Raw genomic sequence first — 24393 nt, forward strand, 5'->3', positions numbered from 1 at the left:
AAACTATTCCTTGACAATATTTTATTTACTTCTGCTTTATCATATCAATATTATTATGTTTCCATTTAAATACAACTTGTTGTCATTAACAAACATTTTTGAAATGTAAAATTATTTTCATTTGAATTAAACTAATACCAATATTTTTTAGATTCAATATTAATATTTCCGCTTAGTAATTTTATATTTACTTTTACCAAAAATATGAAGTTTACGTACAAAGCAAATATTTTGCCATTCAACATTATAAGCTGCAAATAGTAAAATGCAATAATCGTGTTCATATAACGTACACAAAATTATCACATAATAACACAAAATGCATAATTGCAGCATCTACTCAAATCGATAAAGCAATTCAATAATTTGGCTGATGATTTACTTGTCTGTCTATCTGTGGGTTTGTATGCAATTCATTAGTTCATTATACCGCAGTTGGCAACATGGCAACACATTGCTCAATGATCTATACTAATTAAGTTCTCGACTAAATCTCTCCACAACAACGTTGTCTTTCCCGTGTGCAATCTCAAGTGTATCTGAAATGTTTGCTTACATTTTGCACATTACAAAGGCAGCCAGTCTTAACCCCCCTAAAGCCCTCGCTTTTGTATCGCATGCAGAAGCACTTTACCTCCTATTGAACTGTAAAATTTGTGCAATTTTCAATTTCATAAAGTTGCGCGGTGTTTGTTTGTTGTTGTTGTTGTTGTTGTTGCCCAAAGAACTTTGAATTATGATTATCGCAACAGCAAAAGCAACAACCAACACATGAGTTGGAAAACACTGCAGCGGACATAGCCAGCCACGCACTCAAGTGCAGTTAATTAAATTTTGTGCAATTTATTTTGTGCAAAACTTTACCAACAACCGACAACAACACCGACAACAGCGTTTGTTGTTTGCGCCTCGCGTTGTTTACTTTTCACTTTGTAGTTTTTGCATTTTGCCATCAGAGTTGCGCAAAATACGCGTAGTTTTTTGCCACATGCCGCGTCCTCAACGCAACTCAACTCAACTCATCTCATCTCGTTTCGTTTTCTTTGTTTATGGCTGTAAATAAAAGCGTTTCTCCATTTCCCAACCAATTGCCAATTGATTTGGCATAGTTTCAACATCTCTCTCTCTCTCTCTCTCTCTCTGTGTCTCTTGCAAAATAATCATCAGTTTTTCATTTATCTGAGGATAGCGGAGGTTAAGCTCTTCGTGTCATAATTGATTACCCACAGAGTATATTGGGGAAAAAGCTAGAAAAACATCGTGGCAATCATCGATCAGAGAGCAAACTAAGCAACAGTCAACAGTTTTCTTCACATAGTTTTGTTTTCTTCTTTATTTCCAATAATTAAAAATTATTTATGAGCAGCAATATGTCAGAGAGTAATGTAAATATTACCAACTCTTCGGGTAGGCGGTTCCAAGGCGAAGCGGGGAGGAAGTCTTGTCTTGAATGATTACAACAATTTACGAGCACTGGGCAAAGTTCTGCTGTCTGTAGATAATTAAGCAATTGCGTTTTGGCTAAATGAGTTTTGAGAGTGCACTGAGATGGTCAGGAAAGTGTAGCGAGTGAAGACAGAAACCGGGGAAGTACAAGAAGTTTGAATAGTTATCAACAGTTATTTATAAATGTATTTAAAAGTGTTCGCAGTATATAGTATCTGCTAGAGTTAGTAATTAACGGTTACTATATGTTACGTGAATACTTCGTAAATTATAAAATAGAGTAAAAACAAGTGAGAAAGCTACAGCTACATTTTTTAAGAAAGCAAAGCAAATTAAATATACCAAAGGTAATATTTGGTATATTGAAACAATGTTACACTCTTAAAGAGTGCAAAATATACCAAATTGTTAGCCAAAGCAACTATAATCCATTTTGCCCATAAAACCTTTAATTAATATTGTCTGTACTAGCTTCAAAATTATAGCTATAAAAAGAAAAGGCAGGAAAAAATCTGCAAGCTCGAAGTTTTTCTCCATTTTTAAGCAAGCAATTGAATTATTTTAATTCGTTTTTAACAGTTACCAGATTTTGTAGTATCTGTGATGGAGATTGAATAGAATTATATAAATTACATTTATTTTGTTAGTTTTGTTGTGATATATAAGCTGAAAATATTTGAGCTTACTTCAAACAGTAAGCATTCAAATAAAAAAACTAAATAAATTTATTGCAAATGAAAGAGCTGCAAGCTCTTAGTTTAAATGTATTTAAAAGTGTTGCAAGTGGCTCAAGTTAAAATATTCCAACTGTGTTCTCCCATCAACTTTACTGATTGCCCATTCATCAAGACGTGCATGAAGTAAGTAAAAAAATAAAAAGAAAAACTGAGACCAACGAAAAGTTAAGAGTTGTGCTTACAGTGTTGCAAGTTAACTGAAACTGCGACAAGATGTAAAAGTATCTATGACTGCAGATGCTGAGATAGGGATGAGAGAGAGAGAGAGAGAGAGAGAGAAAAACACTCTCTGGTTAGAGTTAAGCACGAATGGATGCTTAAAGAATAGAGTCAGAGTCAAAGGCAGAGCCTGACCTTTGTCTAGTAGAGTAGTTTCCTGCCTTGGCTCAGCTGGCTTTGACTTATGGTGCTTAAGCGTTGACTGATTGCATCTAATTATTCACTGAATGATAATATTGTTGATATTTGTGTGTTGCCTGGTTGGAGCTGCCGAGAACAACGGCAGCAGCATCTGTTGAGCAACAGAGAGAGACCAAGAGAAAGAAAGAGAGGGCGAGAGAGAAACATTAAGAGAATGGATGCTGATGTTGATGATGCTGATGACGGCGTCTCAACGACCTATTCATGACCCTTTCGCGGTCTCTTGGGGGCCGCCGGCCGCTTGAGTGGAATTTCATTTGAAGCGTCAGCTGCTCCATTCGTTCGTTCGTCCATTCGACAAGTGGAGCCCAAATGATAATTGCGCTTTTCATGCATTCTCCTGTCCCAGTCACAGATTCGAGGGAAAATTGAGTCTGTCAGTGTCTGTGACTGCCTCTGATTGTATCTTCTTTCCCTCTGTTTGTAATTTGATTTGCTTTGTTTTGCGCTTAATTAATTTATGCCCTCGCTTGACAGGTGAGAAATTCTCTTGCATAGCATTTTTGATTTGTTTTAATTTGATTCCTGAATTAAGCTCTCCATCGCTCCCATCCGCTATGAAATTATACTTACCATATGCTTATGTTATTTTGTATAATATTTCCACATATTTCATTTTAATTAGGTGCCATTTTTCAAGTGTCAGTTGCCAGATTCTGTGGGCGTGTTGGCCTGGAAATTTTAGCTCTCCGCTCGTTATGCAACGCGGCTGCAGGCAAAAATGCATCATGTAATTAATTAACATATATAATTAGAGAGCGAGGAGAGATAGAGAGAGAGTTCAAAAGAGATGTAGTATAGGAATAGCCAGCTATAATTAATGATTGTACAGTATCATTGCTCAATCGCATCCAAATAATATCATTTGTATTTTCCAGGCACCTGCAAACAGGCGTTGGGCATGGAATCCGGTGCCATTGCGGATTTTCAGATAACGGCGAGTTCAGCTCACGATATGGGTAATGTGGGACCTCAGCATGCCAGGTGAGATATAATTAATTTTAGTTCGTAAAGTGTGAAAATCAATTGAGTACTATCAAAATATGTCATAAATAATTCAAAGCAATCAAAAATGCTGCGAACTTTAATCTCCACATAAATATGAAATTGAATAATCTTCAATTACTTAAATCACTTTGACCTGTGAGTGAAGCTGCAAAGAACATTTTGTTAAATGCAATTATTATTTATAATAATCTAGTCAGCAAACGACAAAATTGCAATTACATCAGGCAACTTTGTGGCTTTGTTCGCAGTACTTACCCTTGGGTTATACATGATTTAAATAAGCAAAAGCCAAAGCACATGTTATGTGTGTAAACTCGAAATGATAAACAACAAACATGCATTAAAATCTGCCACATAAAAATGGTTACATTGATGAGCAGGAGAAAAAGCATGAGCAGGAGGGGACAGACTAGGATGAGACATGGTTAGAGAGGGGAGAGGATAGAAGGAAAATGCTGTGTTTCCTGTGTACATGAAAATGATTATGAATTATTTTATGGCGTGTTTAAATGCCTTTATGTCATTTATGCCAGAAACAAGGCAAACACTCAAATCACATAAATTAAAATTCACACACACATAAAGACACGCACAATACTCACACTCACACACATACGCAGTCGTATGTAAATTATGTAGAATAATGATACAACTTATGACCGCTTTATATTTTGCTGACATTTATTTGTGCTGTTGTGAAGTTTGCCCAAAAACATTTGCTGATTTATCTTGTGGACTCGCACACACAGAAATGACAAATTCGCGGTCATCAAATGAAATAAAAAAGGAAATTCTCTGGTAATTATTTCGAAATGCCCATTTTGATCCCCAACCCAACAAAAGCTCTGAGATCACGGCATATAAGTTCTGTAATAAACCCCTCACATAAGAATAAACATTTTTACGACGCACTAAAATCATTTGCGCAAACAATTCTAAATGGACGTTACAAAACAAAAAACAAACCCTAAAACAAGCCCACAAATGTCAAGCGAAAATAACTTGTCAAAGTTCGTCGGATACAAAACAAACTATAAAATGCAAAAACTTTACTTTTTAGCCTAAGAAATAATGTCTGGAGAAAAGGAAGTGATAATAGTTGTAATTGAAGGCACAACAATCACATATATCAAATATGAATGATGGACTTATCTCTGTCATTTTTAATATATTCTTTAATTACCATAATTTGAAGTCAAGCATGCAGAGATGCACGTTCTCTCGCTCCCACTCTATATAATTATTTGGGAAGGTCAACCCCACTAATTTAATGAGTTACACACAGACGGGCAACAAAATCGTAAGCAATCGCTATACAAAACAAGTATATGAGTGAAGTAACAAAAATATTGATTATAATGTCAATGTCGCTGGGGAGGCGGCGAATCCGTAGCTAAAGCAAAGCGCATAAAAATAAAAGAAAAGCAATAAAATTATGCAAACTCAACAGAAAAACGACCAGCGACAGCCGACAGTCGACAGCCGACGATGCCAACAACAAGACCCCAAATGTGGATGTGGATGTGGATGAGGATGACGCTGATGGTGCCTTGGTACGTGTTGACTACAAGGTTCCCTACCAACAAAATACAACAAATAAGAAAGGGGGGCAGCAGGCAAAGTCTACGGTGCGCTAACAAATGTTTGGTAGTAAAAATGTCACACATGGCGTTTTGCATGTGGCATCCCGCTCCAGGTCCCACTCTCTATAAAGTGGGCGAAGGGACGGAACTCAGTTGACTTCAGAATGTGCGTGCCCAGGCCTAATGATGCCCAAAAAGTCTGGAGAACGGGGGACACATGCGGAGGAATGCGGGCAGTTTTACGTTAAACATGCGCCAAAGTCATATGAATTTTATTACAAATGAAAAGGTTGCCAAGGCGACAGGACAAGCGAGCAACAAGGGTACGCGAATCTTGAGAAGCGCAGAGAGAGGCGCGTTCAACGAATGATAAATGGGAAGCGTCGTTGCCTTATTGAAGGGGTTAAAGCAACAATTTCTTTATGTGTGTTGTTTCTTGTTCTTGTGCTCTTGTGTTTGGCTCTTTTTAAAGTCAACTTTGCACGATTTGCGATTTACGGTCTGCATTCGGGCCACTTGCCAAGGATGGAAAGCCAACTTATTAGCGTAGCCTAGTTTTTGGCCACCAAACAAAAAAAAAAAAAAAAAAAATAACAGCAAATAAGCAAGTAAAACAAAAGGCTGCCACACTGCAAATGATGCCATTGAAGCATTCTTTATGAGCCTTACGTGACCAGAAACTCTTTGCCTATTTTAGTTTGAGCTCTAGTTGTTTTCTTCTTCATACTCACCAACCTCGTCTCCTTCGCGATGATTTTCAGGTGCTTCCACCTAATAAACTTTGGTTCTTGTATTTTTTTTTTCACTTTGCCACATGCCGTGGCAAAGTCAAAGCCAATGAAGAAATTCACTTGATTTGTGCCGAGCCGTAGGAGACCCCAAAAAGGTTTTCGATGTGTGAGTTGTTCTTTGGTTTTTATTTATTTTTGCCGTTTTTCTTGGCTGTGAAATGACAATGTGAACGCCGCCTGGTGTCGGAAACATGAAAAGTCCATATTCATGCGTGAATTTTGATGGATGTCCTCTAATGAAAATATGAAACTCACTCTGACTCCCTCGCTTCCTCTCTCTCTCTCTCGCTCTCTTTATTTTTCTTTCTATTTCACTTGCACATTTTCTCGCTGTTTCACGCTCTGGAGAGCTTCAGCCTCGTATGTGTTTGGCATAAATTTTTGACAGTTGAGTTATTTTCGACAGTCTGCCGTGGGATTGAGTCCTACACTCTCTCTCCCTCTCTCTTTCTATTTATCTGACTCCCTCTCCCTCTGGTGCTGTGAACGGTTGACTCACGTTCGGGTTGCCTAAATGTAGGCTGCACATAAATTTATTTCACTGCTTTTGATGTTTCGCCTGTTGTGGCAGTTGCCTTGATAATTGAAGCAATTTAAGAAATGGACGAGGGACGTTTCAATATACTACACAGCAAATTTCTTATGGATGTTTCGCATGTTATGAAACTGTGTCGGCAATTGAACTTAAATGGAACTTGTGGCTTTCTAAAGTGCCTGAAAAAGTGAATCAAATGCTAATCTAAAGTATCAAAAGTAAACGGACTTCGGCAAAAGTTTAACTCGAATCAATTGCAGATTGTCGTTCCTTGAACCCAAAAACTAGCTAGGCATCGTTCAAGCGGCACTGATTAATAAAGTTAAATGACTTATAAGTCCATTAAGCAAACTTCTTCATTCTAGCGTAAAGTAAAAATGCCAAAGAAATTAGCGAACCAAGAAACAAAAGCAAAAAAAAAAGTGGCCGAAAAAACTTTTCACGTCTGCAGCTGATGGAAATACACATAACATAAGAGAGAAACAGAAACAGAAGCAGCGAGTAAGAATGTGAATGGGGAAACAATTGCAAACATTTTTCCAATACACAGCCAAAAGGGGGGCACCCTAAGGTTGTGAAACACACCAAAAAAAAAAGTGAACTACGTAAAATCTTATGGCAGCTTAGCATGCAATAAGCAGAAATCAATTGACCCATTTGGTTTATGTACTGGAAACAAAGGCAGGCCCAAGCTCAGAACCGACTGTGAATGCCATAGCTCGCTGGCTTGGGGAACACCAAATGGAATCCCCATTGTTTTTCGCATTATATTGACAGCATAGAATCAAAATCAACGCATTTTCAATTGCAAATTGTCCTGCGTTGCTCGAGACAATGAGAACTGAAAGCTGCAACTCATATGCGCCAACGCACAAAAACCCAAAGCCAAAGCCAAAAACCACAAGGAACAACTTTTCTGTTTTCTGCAGAAAACTTACAACGTTTTGCAATCAATAGAACTTCGATTTGTGGTTAGTGCCAAAGTCGGGAGGGGAACAAAATCGAGAGAGGGATTGCTTGATTGAAGGTTTGGGGACAGGGTCGAAACCCCTAATGCCATGGGCTAGTGTCAAAGTCAATGTGAATGTGAATGTGATTGTGAATGCGACCAAATGTCAATGTCGGCTCAAGATAATGTCTGCAACAGTTACAGTCTCAGATTCGGGCAACGCTGCGTATGAGCGACGCTGACTGACAGCTTTTTCTTTGGCCGCAATATCGAGTTGATAAACTGCCAAATTATTGGCCGATTGTCGACTATTACCGAACTTGCAAAATGTGTGCGAAAAGATAAAGTTAAAGGTTAGCTGCTGACCTCGTTTCTTATTCTATATCAGAGATTTGCTTGGCCTTCGAACATTGTTTTCCTATAGCTGCACAATGTCGATAAATTAATTATACACTCAACTCACTTTGAAAGGAAAGCCGAATTTCGAATTATGTCAGGAATTTCCAATCTAATGCAACTTTTGAAAATTGTTCGATTTAGGCTTATTTTCTGCAAATTCCTCTGTTCTATTGTTACTGAAACAACATACTTCAGTCATTGTATTCTGTTGCAAATGTTAACCATTGGCTTGCGGCTTCTGGTTTATTGTTAATTAGCAGCATTGCAGAATGGTGAATGCATGCATCATTTTATATTTGTTAAGCCAAGCAAACATTTAGTCAAAATGCCACAGAATCATATCCATTGTTGGCTACCTGAAACTGAATCTGAGTGCTGTTTGCCTGGTTATCTCTCTCTCTCTCTCTCTCTCTGCCTCTGGCTGCTCCACAAATTGGAAAGAGCTTAGAGCTCACATTACGTAGTACATTCGCATTTGTAGAGGGCGGAGGGAGTGGTAGAGAGTGGGTGGGTGGGTGCCCCACTTCATCCCTTAATTGCCACATTAGACGGTGCATTTGGCTTGTGTTAAAGTCAGGCTCGTTGCCACGCCACATTATGCTACAACAACAAGCACAATCAACCTGTGCCCTAAACCAATGGAGACTCCCAATTGAGCTCCCAGCTCTCTCCCATTGTTACTCAGCTGTGTGTGTTTTTTTCTGCTTTCCTTGGTTTGTCTGTGGCTGTCGCTCACTTAATCGTTGCCAGTCTGCCCGTGTGGAGTCGCAGTGTCTGTCTGTGGCATTGATTTTCGCTTTTAGCATAGTCTACTTTTAGGCGCAGGGCACGTCACGTGCTGATTACGGCTGGAAATGTTCAGCCAGCTGCCAGCTTTTGGCCACTGAAGCAATTGTTGTTAACGCGTTTTCCATTTTATTGCATTAATGTTTGATTTGGTTTTGCTTTACTCCATCTCCGCATTGCCACGCTTGAATTGATTGCTCTCTGCGTAGAACCATGTATCCGTATCTCACACTCTGTGTGTGTGTGTGGGTGCGCTTATGTGTGTGTGTGTGTGTGTGTGTGTGTGTGCGTATCTGTATCTTTTTTGCTTGTGCTTTGCTCTTATTGCTAGTTCTGTGCGGCACTTGTGCGCATTGGATTTCGATTTCGTTGCCAGCGTTTTCGACTTGGCTTTCGTTTCGTTTCATTTCGTTCTGTTTCGTTTCGCTTCAGCTGTCAGCAGTATCAAACTTCGCCCCCTCTTCGCACTCCTCTTCACGTTCACACGCTGCGTAATGTGTTAATGTGCTTTTTATGTTACAAATGAGTCAATTTTTATGATTTAATGTTACTCTCTACGCCTCGACCAATTCGAACTTTGATAACGGTTTGGCATTTTTCTTACATTGATTACCCCAATATGACCCGGCAAATACATAAATTTGCTTGCTTATTGAATTATTTATAACATTTTATTGAATTTCTTCATTGCCACACATTATTTCATTCATTTCATGTTGCCTTGGCATTGATTTGGGTTCTTACAAAATTTATAGCCATCTTTTACCATTTTAAAACAATTTTCTTCCCACTTAATTGAAGGAAACTTGGAGCCTGGAACTTGGAACTCGATGCAGCAACTATGCTGTCTCCACATAAAACATGTTTTATTAATTTCATTTATTAAAAACGCACACCTTGGGTTATTTCTTATAAAATTTTGTCAAGCTGCCAGCTTCTTCGCATACCGATGCTTACATTCTTATGCTCTTACAAACTCGAGTACAAATATAGAGATGAGTAGACAAGCTCTTGTGTAGACTCAAAGTATGGGTGTGTACAGGAAAATTCCAAGAAAATTACAACGTCAACTGAGTGCTGCATTAGATGAAAGCTCTCTTACCTGGAAATGCAAAAAAAGTGAATTTATATTACAGCTAAAAATCACTGGTAAAGAAGATAAGAAGCATTTGGTTATAATAATTTTTAAAAAGAAATCCAATTCACGTTAAAAAATTTAGATATACAAGATATAATAATCATTGATATAGAAGATGAGAAGGATATGTGTAAGATGAACTTAGTAATCGTAATGTTCAAAAAGAAAAATTTATTTTATATTTTAGAAATATTGCTAAGTCAAGAAATTCATCAGAATTGCATTACAAATACAAATGAATTCATCTGTAAAGAAGAAAAGTGACTTAACCAGAGAATTAGTGTGCTCGACTTTAAGATACCCGCTACCCATTTTGACTATGAACAAAACAATGCGGTATCACTCTTAAAATATACCAAATCAGTAATACTAGAATATACTAAAGACTATATTATTTTATATTACAATAGTGCCATATTCAAACTATACTAAAGAATATTAAAGATACCAGAATGTCAAGCAAAGCAGCTAAGACTCGATAACAGTAGGCGTTTTTTACCATACAAAAGTATTTGTTGAATAATTTCTATAATTTTTATTCGATTGCAACCCAATTGTTTTGATAGTATTGTATCTGCGTGGAAAATAGAAAAGTGGACAAAAGTTATGTATATCTCTATCTCTTATAGTTTTTGAGATCTAGGTGCTCATACGGTCAGACAGACAGACAGACAGATAGACGAACAAACGCACATGGATATATCGCCTAGTCTGTTGAAGCTGATCAAGAATATATATATACTTTATAGGGATCTCCTTTTGCCTTTTACATATATTTCCAACAAGCACTAAGTTTTAAAAGCCTTATGGGTAGCGGGTATATAAATTGTTAATCATATTTGTTGTATAGATGTTCATAGAATGTATTCGCAAAGTGAATGTTCTTCATGAAACAACAGAGCTTCCACATTAAATGATAATATGTTTAAAGAAAATTTGATAATGCTGATGTCTAAACAGGAACCCAACTAAAATATAAATTTGCATTATTATATATATGAAAAACATCCCATATATCGAATTGGTAGCTGTTTACGTATATGCCAAGTTCCATGACTCTTTAAGGCCAAACACTGAAATTAGCTACTAAAACAACGAAATTAGACAGACTAGCAAATATATATATATATGCTACTATTATTATTGTACTGATCCCTTAACTACAATTTAATGTTATTACGTAAATTGTCTTTTAATCTTAGACAATTCCACAATCACTGGATTTCATAATTTTATTTCCTTTTCTCTTAAAATTGCCAAGATATATTTTATAATATCCCAATAAATGGCATTGCGAATCAGCTGCTAAACGGTCAGGTCTGCCCCACTCCCCCTCCTCAGTCCCTGATCTATACCCCGTCCACAGGTCAACAGACAATTGAGACGCTTTCAGGCAGCAAATTGTGTGGCGCGCATGCGTAACGAGAAGCGGCAGCAAAAGCAGAAGCGGCTGAAGCGACAGCAGTTAAACCTTTGGCAATGCTAGTTATGGTAAATGTAGATAGCCAGAGCAAATACCGTGGAAATGTTTGCTGCGGTAATTGAAAGGCAAACAAACAGAAGACAAGTTGACAAGTGGCCAACAAGAAGACTAAGGCTATGAAGACTGCGCATGTGTAGACGACAACAATGCGACCGAGTCCGACCCCTGAGCTCTGTACAACTCAATCGACTGGCGAGGGCTGGGTCTAGTCGGATCTTGGATCTGGTATCTCGTATCTTGTATCGCTGGCTATTTGCCTACGCATAGCTGTAGAGTTGGGCTATTTGCTCAAAACGTTTTCACTGCGACAACTGCAACTGCTACTTTGGGGCAAGCGAAGGAAAAACGAATGAAAAAAAAAACAACAAAACAGTTACAGCTTCTTGTCTATTTTTGTTGAATCAAGAGTGACGTTAGGGTTGGGCTTCGGGTCGAGAAAAATGCCACAAGAGGCGGTTAATATTTGGGCAGCTGTAGCGGTACTCTGTAGATTAAATAGGCGTTGTTGTGTGGAGAATGCAAGATTAGAAAATACGTGCGAATAGGCAACAGTTGCTCAAGGCACTTGCTGAAGTGGGACTGTGAAGTGCAGATAGTGTTATGACTGAAACTGATGATGCATGGGTTATCAAGGTTAAGTCAATCTCTAAACAACATCTAAATATAGTCAGCTCACTGCGTGTTGGTATTTCTAAAAGCAGAAGCGACAAAGTTCAGAAAGCAACACTATAGATAAAATAATAGAGAAGAATTTCGGAATATAAAAGAAAGAGTTTCAGATTGAGGGAGAGAAGTTGCAACTACCTTAGATATAAGTATGGCACAGCCTTATATTAAGTGAAACAAAGTTATTATTATATATTAATGGGTTATCAAAGGTAGATCATCACAATAGCTAAAAAGCAAAGAATGCAGTCTTAACATATAAAAAGATTCTTATTTAGTGGGAATTGTTTCTATAGTAAATAGAACATAAAACATACTTTAAGTTAAAATGATATATATTAATATATATTTATATTTATTAATATATATATATTAGTTATCAATTTCTAGAAAGCATCCTACTATAAACTGCATGTGTTTCTAATAGCAGAGACGACAAAGCAGTTATATATATAATAAAATAGAATTTCTGAATGTACAAGAGCTCATGGCTATTTTCAAAAGATTTTCTTAATAAAGGAAAAGACTTTTCAAAGTAACTAGCTGAACTACAAATATGGTACTAGATAACATTAAGTGAATGGGGTGTAATACAATCTTGAAAGACATGTCAGAAACTAGTTTCTTAATATTTCCTCTACAAACTAATGATAAGCTAACTTTAATCTGCAAAATTTGCATTGTAAGGTTCAGTAAGTAGGTCCTTCAAAATGCATATGCAATGGGTTACTTTCTCTTTCATATTTGTGCCTGTAGAATACGATTCTCGTTGTTCGTTAACTGTCCGTGTAGAACACATATTAAAGGCTGCCTTAGTTTTATCTTCTAGTCCTTGCCTTGGGTTGGGCTCATGGCACATAATGGCTTTTGTGTTATGCTTTTATGATTACAGTAAAAACAAAAACGCAAGCTGAGGCTAAAGCTCTGCCAGAGAGAGCGAGACTGAAACTGAGGCTGAAACTGGCGTTAACCCTTGCACAACGCAAATTGCATGCGAGGCGAACACAATAAAGAACAGCAAGTCAGGGTGCTTAAAGCGGGGTGTCGCGACTGTGAAATACCCTGTATTAAAAAAAAAAGTGGTGCCTAACTTTTATATTCATTGCTTGTTTCAGTGGAGTGGAAATTGTATACAAATGAAATGAAAAGAATATAAATATATTTATAAATATTTTAAAGGCATTTCTTCGTGTATTTTTACACCACCAACAGCAAGTTTTACTACCTTTAATTATTTACAACTTGTAGAGGGTATTGCAAGGATAACAACAAAAGCCATGTGCGTCTTTTTATCGATTTCTTGGGCTGTGCCATAAAACGCTAATGGCCATTACCTCAACTCGTCTCTCGCTCTCGTTCTTCTTCTTCTTCTGAGTCAGCTGTCGCCATTTTGCTTTTCCATATTTTCTATTGAGCTTAAAGCCGTTGACTTTCCTGTTGTTATTCTTGTTGTTGTTGTTTTCCTTGCATTGGCTCTCTCTCTCTTTTTCGCTTGTTCCTTCTAGGAAGGCAGAGCCACCATATTTATTGTCATCTTTTGCCGTTGTCATCGCATCGCATCGCGCGACGTGTTTGCGATTTTTCTAGGTTTTCGCCAGCGTCGCCTTCGCACAATTTCCACTTGACACAATGGCACACAAAATGCAAAAACTCTTTTGCAGTTTTCATTTTCACTCCCTCCCCTTCTCAGTTTCCCATTCTCAGTTTTTCATGCAATGTCTGTGACTGTCTCGTTGGCTTCTTCTGTCTTCTTGGTTGTTGTTTGGTTGGCTTCTTCTAAAGTGTTGCCGGCATTTTGGATTGTATGCTTTTATATTCTTGCGGCCTGTTGGGCAAACGAAAACGCAATCGCAATCGCAAACTAAAGCGAAACTTGTCCCCAACATGTCATTTTCCATTTCTCCATTTTTCCATTTCTCCATTTTCCATTTACTTTTCTTTTTGGCAGCTGTTTTTCTTTCACTCTCTCTCACTCGGCTCAGCTAGTTGCAAGTCGGCTTTGGCTTTTCCTTTGCCTTGCCACGTCATGTTTGTTGTTGCAGCTTTCTTAAGTCTTTATTGTCGAGGCGCAATAACTGTGACAAAGTCATCTTTTGTTGCTACGTGTCCTCCGCAGTTCCGTTCTATTCGGATTTCACTCTGCTGTGGCTTTGCAGTTCCCCTCCTTTTCCTCCTTCGAGCCTTCTTTGAGGTCACACGCCTTCAGTAGGTCGCGCCTGACTTTTTGTTTTAATGGTTTTGTCATATTTGGATATTCTTGACAGTACAACTGATGGAAGAAAATTTCATTCTGACTGACAGACAACTGCCATTTGCGCAAAAGGAGAAAGTCTGTCAGGGAAATGAAGTCCGCAGAAATGAAAATGATTGAAACTTAAATGAATTTTACAGCGCAAGTTGAATCGATTAAGTCACGAATATATGTAAGTGAAGGTTCAATTCACTTTTAATATTGTGGAATAAACAGACACACCATTTAAATTATTATATAAAGGAAAAGTAATTTAGTCTTTTATGTAATAATTGAATCGATAAGAGCAACCATTAAAATACTATACTACAGATTTAGTATATTCTACTGTATTCACAAATCATATAAATAAAGTTGGATCTGTTAAATTTAAATAAAGCTTTGCTTTGTCTGTAGAAAACTAAATTTTTAATTTATTTGTTGCAAATTATTAGGATTAATTTGAATTAAATTTGAATCGGAAATTTTGTAATTTATTATATTTTTTCATTTTGATTTTATTCCATAGTTTTTTTTATTTTGATAAATTTGCTTCTTCTTTCAAAAGATCACATTTGATTTTATTTTATTTTTATTTAATTTGCTTACTCAAATTTTAGCTTATGGCATATAGACTTACTTTTCATTTGATTTTATTTTTTTAATAATACAAGATTTTTTTTAGTTTCAATACTTTTATCCATATTTTCATTTTAGGATTTTTGTCGTCAATATAAACTAAAGTTTATAAAAATTATTGTATATTATTAAAGACGTAACGAATTTAAGAGAAAATGCTTCGTTGACTTGAATATTTTTCCGCCATCACTTTAAATTCGCATGGCGGTTCTTTAAGACTTAAATTGCTTGCGGGGCAACTTGGAAAACAATTCAATGTCAATCTATTTGGGTGCCATTCATTGTAATGGCTCTGTAGGTACGTGGCAACAGGCAATTAAAGGCAGCTGACGCTCGTTTTGGGGCTAAAAATGAATTCGTTAAAGGATTCATTGTGCATTCTTAACTTGGCTTGGCTCAAACTCTGAAATTCAAACTCAAACTCAAACTCTTCAAGCTAAGCATAATATTTTGGTAAAGAGCGAGCGTGCAAAAAAAGCAAAAAAACAACAATTTAATTAAAAACTCAACGAACTGATGCCTTCAGACGCTAGATGGCGCTGCTCCGGCTGCTGTGTATATATGTGGGTGTGTGTATATGTGTGTGTGTTGAGCGATAGAAACAAAAGCTTCAGCCATTGTTTTGGTACGGATGAAAGGGAAAAAGGAAGAGGTAAGAGGTGCTCTTTACAAAACGTTGGCGGCGACGTCTTTATGACAATCGTAAAAAATAATTTTTAGTAGCTTACAAGCCGCTGGCTGATGAAAGGGAAGGGAGAAGCAGGGAGGAGGAGATTGCTTGAGAGAGATGGAGTTGAGCCGTTGCCTTGGCATTTTAATTGCATCAAGTGCCATTAAAAACGACGAAAGAAAAATTGGAAATTAAATGAAAAATAAATATGTGTTGGGAAAGGGTAACTAAAAGAGAAAGAAAAGCGAGAGAGAGAGAAGACAAACTTGCACACAGATATGTGAAATTGAAAACGCAAATATTTTACCGTCACCTGTGTTTTTCTTCCACTTGCCACACGTGCCATAAGCAAAGCAATGGGATTGTCAAACCCTTCTTCTTCTTCTTCTGTCAAGCTGTGTGCTACTTATTAGGCAAAAGCAGAAGCAGAAGCCCCCCCAGCATGTTAGGGCCACTCAAACATATGTGCGTCTCAACTGTGAATGCGAATGCGAGAATACACGAGTATGAGTATGAGTATGAGTATACTCAAACGTGTAAGCTGCTTAAGTTTTGTCTCGGACCCAACGAACGAACGAACGAACCCCGTTCAGCACAGGGCAGAAGTTAAGTTGGCCAACCAAACGAACTTCATTCACTGCAAATCAGCTTAACTTTTTACGCTATAAACTGTAGCATATTTTTGGAATCCTTTCTACCCCCCACCCCGCCCATTACAAGCTATCCTTAAAGGGGGCTAGCCCCAAATAGAAATCTAGACAACCTCATTAAAAATAAGAAAACATCTAGCAAACAAGCTGCAAACGAAACTTGATAAAGACTCCTACACCTTCTCATATCACATATTTGTGCCCCAATGCACAGCAAAAAGGATACGTAAATTCAGAGCAAAATCAAAATCACAAAAAAAAAATGCTAAAGTGAAACGGAATAGATATATGTTATGTATATGTATATAGTATATACACATATCAGCCTAGGGCCAAAGTCTTCTATCTCTTGCAGAGAGTTGGAAGAAAAAAAGGGTCGACTTACTCTGGGGAAGTTTGCATTGTGCTTAGCACAACAAACCAATTGGGCACCTAAGCTACAAACGGGGTTTCTAGTCCATTTTGCCAAAAAAGCATATGCAAATTAGATTCTGCATAGAGCAAAACGCACAATAAATAAGGCAAAAGACTTGAAATTTAGATACGCATTGTATAAGAGCATTTAAATAAATAATGGACCCAAATATTCACTGCATTCAAATGAAGTAAATGGCCAAATTAGCAGGCTATACACCAAAGCACAGCACACAATACATAATACACAATAAGAGCCATTTAAATATGCATGATAGTGCGATAATGAAGTGGGATTCGGGTGCTAAAGACAACTGGAAATATGCTTGAATATTTCTTAAACTGGACAGCAAAATTTTAGTTTACAAATTCAACGCACATTATATATAATAAGATTTTCTGTAAAATTTAAATTAGGATTTTAGTTTTCCTTTGCATTTTAAAGGGTATGAAAACATAACATATTAATCACAATTATTTCATTGGTTACTTATTATTTAAATGAGCACTTGAGTTTAAATTCATAAATCGTCAAAGTATTTCGTTTAATTCATTAGATCAAATCTAAATTGTCTCTTATTGTTACACCTACTCATATCACATATTTGTGCAAAAAGGGTACGTAAATTCAACTCAATAAAACACACATTAAACCACATTTAAACATACAAAGAAAAATTAATAAATAAAACTTGATTTAAGATTTTTATTCGAAAGGGAAAAAAATAAGATAACATTTAGTTCCATTTATTTTAGTTTGTTACTTGATATTTTAATAAAAACTGAATTACTTCAATTTTAATTTATAAATCCTAGTTAAATTTAAAGTTTTTTCTTGCAATATTTGAAAGTTTAAGTTAATTCAAGTACTTAACTAGAAATTATAATGAAATTTCGATACATTATTTGTTACTTCATTTACATACGTATAAAAACATACCATTCACATTAATTAGTTACTTGTAATTTAAACAGAAATGGAAATTTGTAAATTTTAAATTCATACACGCTTTTACTGTAAAGCATTTCAAATGTTAAATTTAAAACTGATTCCCACAGCTTAAATACTCGTTCTCCGTTTCGAGTAATGTTTACAAAGTTATATCATACTTTATAACATATTCTAATTTATCAGCATTGAAAAAGTTGGCTCGAGTTTTCCAATATTATCAACATGTGCTAACATTTTAATACTACACTAGCAACAGCAACAGCAACAGCAGCAGCTGCTCTTTTGCACTGGCCATTGATCCTGCCACCCACTTTTCCCACTCGCATAAACGTATATGTTTGTGTATCTATCGCAGCCCTTGCTACGTGCCACATAACGCTGCCACATATTCATGCATATATTTTCATAATTATCTAAATAAATGTGTGTAAGGCCACAACACACAAGTGAAAGCGACATGAATTTATATTAAAAACGAGCAGAACTTTGCCACAGTCCGGGACCCAGTACCCCATAAATGTACTCGCACTTGTATTTGTGTGAGTGTTAGTGTGTATGTATGTGTGTGTGTGTGTGTTTGTATCTGCTGGTTGGCTCTAATTTCAGCCACGTTTACAGCCGTTCCAGGCAGAGCTTGGCCGCATAAAGTAACCCAAGACCTAGTTAGACTTTGCCTGCCAACTAACTGTATCTCTCCCTGTATATGCATGTGAGTGTATGTGTGTGTGTGTGTGTGTGTGTTGCAAATGCAACATTATGTCCACTAAGTTGTGTTGGTGCGCTGCAGTTATGCGATAGCTGCAGGCTTTTATGGCATATTTTAGTAGCTTTGCCTAAATAAAAGTGGTGCTAGGTGCCATTTCCTGCCTCTTCTTCTGCTACTTGCAACTGACCATAACGCCCCAAAGTATGCAACACAGGAAGCACACACAAACACACACACACACACACAGACGGCGTGTCAAAAGCACCACGAAGAATGCAACAATTTGCTATAAAACGAAACCTCAGCAGCAAAGACTTAAGAACCAAAGCAAAAGTGAGAATATTTGCATACCCTGTTTCTTTGTTGAAGTGTTTTGAATATTAAATGTATTTTAAATAATCATTTGCTTAAAGTAATGTCTAAATAATAACATGCTACACAACTCTTTTTAAATATTTACTTAAGAACAGTTACTATTTATAATTGAAAATATAATACTTAAATACTTATTGTTAGTATATTTTTATTATTTTTATGACGAAAACTTATTTTAAAATATATTTTAAATTTACGATAATACATGAAAGTATTTGAAGCTAAAATAGAGACAATATATACTTCCTAATTACTTTTTTTGCTGGGTATTTCGCAGTCGCAATCACTTGAAGTTGTTTTTCTTTTTGGCAACATAAAATTTTCGCTTGGCACATTTCGCAGTCGTTTGCATTGCGCACTTTTATGGCGAGGAGACTTGGTTACACTGCCACAATAAATTGGTGAAAACATGGGCAAAAGTTTCGGGTGTTTTATAAGCAGCAATATAAGTATCCGAGTATCTCTGGCTCGTTAGTATTAAATGAGAATAGGCAAAGGTACCAAGAGCATCCTCTCATCGTGGCAATGCTTAAAACGAAGCTAATGAACGGACTTGAAGATGCATTGCAATGTAAAGCTGATGATGCTTCCAATTCCAAAACGAATATATATAGGTGACTCATCCGAAGCAAGGAAGCACACTTTACGACCGGCATTATACAGTCGAGAGAAGTGGAGCAGGCTTTTAGGCATTCGGCATGACCGAATACTGCTTCACTTCGCCCGTTAAAAGTCCCCTCTTTGCCTTATGTCATCGCCCATTATTTGCCCAATTTGAATGCGCATTGAGAAAACATTTGCAGTCTTGTCATGCAAATGATGCTAAAATGCCATCCCAGGTGACCCATATGTTAGCGGTTATAAACGGCTGTAACCGGAGCGACACGAAATGATGGAGAGAAGGCAAAAAAGAAAACATGATTCATAGCGAATGGGAGATGCTCTTTTCATTTGCTATGAAGTACAAATTTGAATAGACTTTAACAAAAGTTAAACACCAATTATGCGAGATATAAAATTTAAATAAAAATCGATAAATTGGCAAGTGGAATAACAATGTTATGGCATCCAGTTGACAGGTAACGGAAAATAAGAGAAAGAGTAAAAATGTCATGTCCCCAAAGTCGCAGAGCGGGTCACATCTCATTGGATTTATGACAACAGAATTGATATTAATGTAGAAAAGTCGCCATACACTTGCAAATAGGCAAACCAACAACGAGAGCCTGGCAAAAAAAAGCAGCCTCAAGGCTCATGAGGGAATGAGTGGTTGAGGAAAGGAGAGGGGAAAACGGAGAAAAGGCGAGGCAGGCAGTCGAGCTGTTGCCTCTGGCTTTCCTCTGCCTATTTTGCATATGAGTTGTGCTCCCTTTTGGTCCTCGGCCTGCTGTCTCGACGTGTTGTAAACCGCGATTAACGTAAATAGCGGAAAAAATGGCGCACAGTGGCAGCAAAAAAATATGGCACAGATAGTTACACACACACAGACACACACAGAAAAAAATGTATATGCTTCAGAGATGAAGCAGCAGACCAGGAACCAAAGCCAGAGCATAATGTAGGTCAGGACGGGATATGTGCGAGTTGACTTCAGTAGAAATACCCTAAAGCTGCCTCTCCAGCCTCCCTTCCCCTCCATCCACACCTTCCCTCTGCATCAGCGTAAAGTGTTCATATATGTTTGTGTGGCATCTGCCATGTGGAAAATTTGTAGCAATTTCAACAGAACGAGGCAACTGCTGTTGCGGCCAGTGTTGATGTTGATGTTTCTGTTGCTGTTGATGTTACAGCTACAGAGTTACAACAACAGCAACAGCAACAACAACAACAAAGCTGCTACTGTTGCAGCAGTTAATTAGCAGCTGAAGTTTTTTATTAGATTGTCGATTAGCTGAGACTGCCGTCGGGAGCGTTGTGATTATGAAAAACTGCTGATGAGCAGAATAGAAAATGGCACAACGGCAAAACAGCAGCATTTAAACGTATGTAGATAATATATGGTTAGAGAATACTGTAGAAGAGGAAAATAATGATTTATAAATGGGCGTGCTCAAGCACAAACGAAATAAAGGAAATTTAATTGAATGAAATACGCTAGAAATTAAAAAGATTCAACATAAAACACAACTATTTTAAAATGAAATGTAATAATTAATTCAACACATATCCATTACATAAAATGTATAATCAAATAAGAAATTTTAAAATAAATAAGGTTAAAAAAAGTTATAATGAAGTAAAACACAAATTAAATAAAAGTAAATAAGATAGAAAACATTTAATAAATTAAATAAAATAATTCAAATTTAGTCCACACAACTCTTTCATGACAATAATATTTACTTTAATTAAGATAAGTAAAAATGTGGAATAACCTCTACGAATAAAAGTTACATGATGATTCAGTAAAATAAATAAGTTACATCGAAATGTTAAAATGAAATTGAACACAATTAAATAAAAGTAAATGCAGAATTCAATAAATAAGTTAAAAAAGAAAATAAAATTCAATTGAGTGGAGTAAAAAAGTAGAATGACCTCGATGAATAAAAGTTATTCAACGCATCAATTAATTTCTTTAGCTGATAGATTCATCAATTGTCTGAGTGATTGACAGTTCATACACATTTTAATTGAATTTTTGATCTTCCGGTAAAATCGTATTTTTTTAAAAGATATACATAACTATTGTATTGGCACTAGCTAAAAAAGGTTCAAATAAATCGAATAAATACTGGAAACAATATTAAAGTATTATCTTAGAATTTTTCAAAGAGATTACTTTTATATAACGAATAGTTTATCATAAATAATAGAATAATGAAATTAGCAAATATGTGTAAAGAATCGTCATGGAACTTATAATAAGCTTGAAAGTAAACACAAAGTAATTATTTGCCAATAATTCTTAAAGTGGATTATTGCATTTCACTCTGAGCAAACACAATAGAATGATGCATTCGAAACAATTTCTTTCAGCAAACTTTTTTAATAGAGATTTGCAACAGCACAAAAGTGGGGCAACAATAAAATGCGCATGCAAACAACATGTTGCATAAGTAAATACGTTTTGCTATGGCAAATTCCCCCAACTGGTGGCAGAATATATAAAGAGAGAAAGAGTATATGACTATCTCTGTCTCTATCTATTTATGACTTTATTCTGTAGTCCATGGCAAACAGTGCAAATTGTTTAAATGACTTTGCATGAGTCAATAACTTGCATGATTTACTGCTCTTTGGTCCCTTGGCTCCCCTCTCTTTACAACCACTTTCCCTGCTCTGCTTCTGGCTTCTGCAATTCTAATACAAACCAACTATAAACTAGATAAAATATGAATATGAACATATAACGTATGCTACACGCACACACACAAACACACACACACACACTTGAGCATAAAGAAATTGTCGCATTGCAGTTGCATTTTTTGAGTTTTGGCGAAAAAGTTGGCGTTTGAGTTTTCGAGTTGAGTCGAGTTGAGTTGAGTTAAGTTGAATTGAGTTGGTTTTCTATTTTCCCATAGCCAAAAGTTTTATTCAGCACAACGCAGCATGTGGCGAACTTTGTTATTTTTCGCTTGTTTTCTTTTTTATTTTTGTTGAAGGAAACTGAAAGTGAAAACTGCCAAAATGCCTCCGACGTTTTGCCAAATAGTTCATAAATTAGGCTCTAGAAAAAAAATAAAGATTGAAAAATTATTTAATTGACGACATGACACGCATATGAAAAAGTTGTATTAAATAAATAATCGCACACTGTTTGATTTGCTTATGCAGTAAAGTGAACATGCAAATTAGTCAATAATAATTGAACAAACGCAAATAGTTTGACAACTCAAATGTGTGTTTATTAAAAATTTAATTTTGATTTATTATGACGTTAAACGTTAAGTAATTATAATATTTTAGTGAAATCTGTGCGTTCATATTAATCAAGTTTTTAGTTGCGGCAACTAATGAAATACTAATGAAATAGTAGCTGCCTTCTGCTCTATATAATATTAATTTAATAATTGTCGTTTTTATATTACTCGTGTTGCATATAATTTGCACCTTGTGTGGGCGAAAACAGTTGGCAATCAGTGTGTTTGTTGTTGATACTTCTCATTGATGTCGACGCACAGTTAACGACATTTAATTACAAGCAGCCATTGCACTCGACTGCAGTGCAGCTCAATTACAGACACATTCGACAGCAGAATAAAACGTAAAACGTAAAAAATTAATTTCATTAAGTAATTAACGCCAACGCGAATAAGTGGGGAAAAAACTTAACCATATTGCATGTGTGGCCAATCGCAAAAAGGGAAATCAAATCAATAGCAATTTACCAAAAAAAAAAGGCCGGAGAAAAAAAAGAAAGGCAAATTGACAATAAACACGCATTGGGCCGTTACAAGTCAAGTGGGCGCAGTCATGCATTGAGTCAATCAATGCAATACAGATTAATTATTGATCAATATTGTTAATAATAAACGTTGCAAAAAAAATAAATGTCAAGTTTGCTAGAAACCAAAGCGACACTTGTATCAATTACAATAAATATTTAGTCATTAAACTTAACAAGTGTAAAGCGAAAAAATAAAATAAAGCAGTGCAATAAATGCAAATATTTGAAGATAAATATAAATGTACATGAGCTTAATAAAATATGTATCATGGCATGCAAAATTAATATATTTTAAATGAACAATAAAAGAAAACAAGTAAAAAAAATGCTAAATTTGTTAATTTTTTTATAGAAAAAACAAAGAAAACTATATGCAACGTAATATTGACTTTATAGAAATAGTATAATTATGTTATTTATATATTTACATATATTTTTCCTTGCTACCAATTAAATTAAATTATATATTTCTTCATTATACAACAGAAAAGATAGTTATAGATATACACAAAAAAAGTTCATGATTTATGAAATAAATATATGAAATATATATATGTAAATAATCCAAAAGAATAGTTATCAATGAAAGGGAAAATATATAAATGTGCTGAATGAATGAGTTTTCAATAACAACGGTGTTATTTTGAAATACGCCAAATTAACTTTCCGAAAAAATACTAAAATAAAACATAGGCTATAATTGCTTGGTTGTAATCGATATACTTTTACTTTGCAAATATACCATAGAATACAAATTATACCAGGTTGTCAACCAAGGCCTTGCAAGGTATCGAATAACCGATTGCAGCTTCTTCGCTTTACCTTATAAAAAGGTTTCTTTCATAGCATCTGCACTTTTATCTATTCATAACCAAATTTTCACGAATGATAAGAGTGTTAAATAGCTTGACTCGAGATTTATCTTAAATCTACTTCAATAAATAGAAATTTTAAATGTAGTTAATCAATAAAATTGATATGTTATTAACATTTTGAATATGTGTTCTTCATTTGCAGACTCAAAGTGGACAACAACGGAGGTGCTTGGTGCCCGAAACACATGGTCTCACGGGGCCTGAAGGAGTATCTGCAAATTGATCTGCTGCAGGTGCATTTGGTCAGCGCCATACGCACCCAGGGACGCTTTGGCAAAGGTCAGGGCCAGGAGTATACCGAGGCCTATGTGCTGGAATATTGGAGGCCGGGCTTTGAGAAATGGCTGCGCTGGAAGAGCATACAGGGCAAAGAGGTGAGAATGCTAGAATTCGAGAATTCGAGAATGCCGCAATGCCAAACCTCTCTCTTACTTCACACATTAATCACGGACTCTGGGGCTGGGGCTGGGACAGCGATAAGCATCGCATTTAACCGCGGGCCACAAACAGATACAAAATGTATCTACATCTTTAGGCTGAACAATTTA

General features: G+C 36.1%; 1 protein-coding gene across 3 annotated transcripts in view; it reads left to right on the forward strand.

Annotated features, from left to right (window-relative positions):
* LOC133835612 (discoidin domain-containing receptor 2) overlaps positions 1–24393 on the forward strand; it is a 159696-nt gene that overhangs the window by 53933 nt on the left and 81370 nt on the right. For all 3 annotated transcript variants that reach the window (XM_062265646.1, XM_062265628.1, XM_062265639.1), the window contains exons 3-4: positions 3482–3587; positions 23988–24219. In XM_062265646.1, coding sequence (XP_062121630.1) covers positions 3482–3587; positions 23988–24219 — 338 coding nt within the window. The remainder of the gene's footprint in view (positions 1–3481; positions 3588–23987; positions 24220–24393) is intronic.

Source organism: Drosophila sulfurigaster, chromosome 2L (genome assembly GCF_023558435.1).
Source record: "Drosophila sulfurigaster albostrigata strain 15112-1811.04 chromosome 2L, ASM2355843v2, whole genome shotgun sequence".
In the NCBI taxonomy this organism is placed as follows: domain Eukaryota; kingdom Metazoa; phylum Arthropoda; class Insecta; order Diptera; family Drosophilidae; genus Drosophila; species Drosophila sulfurigaster.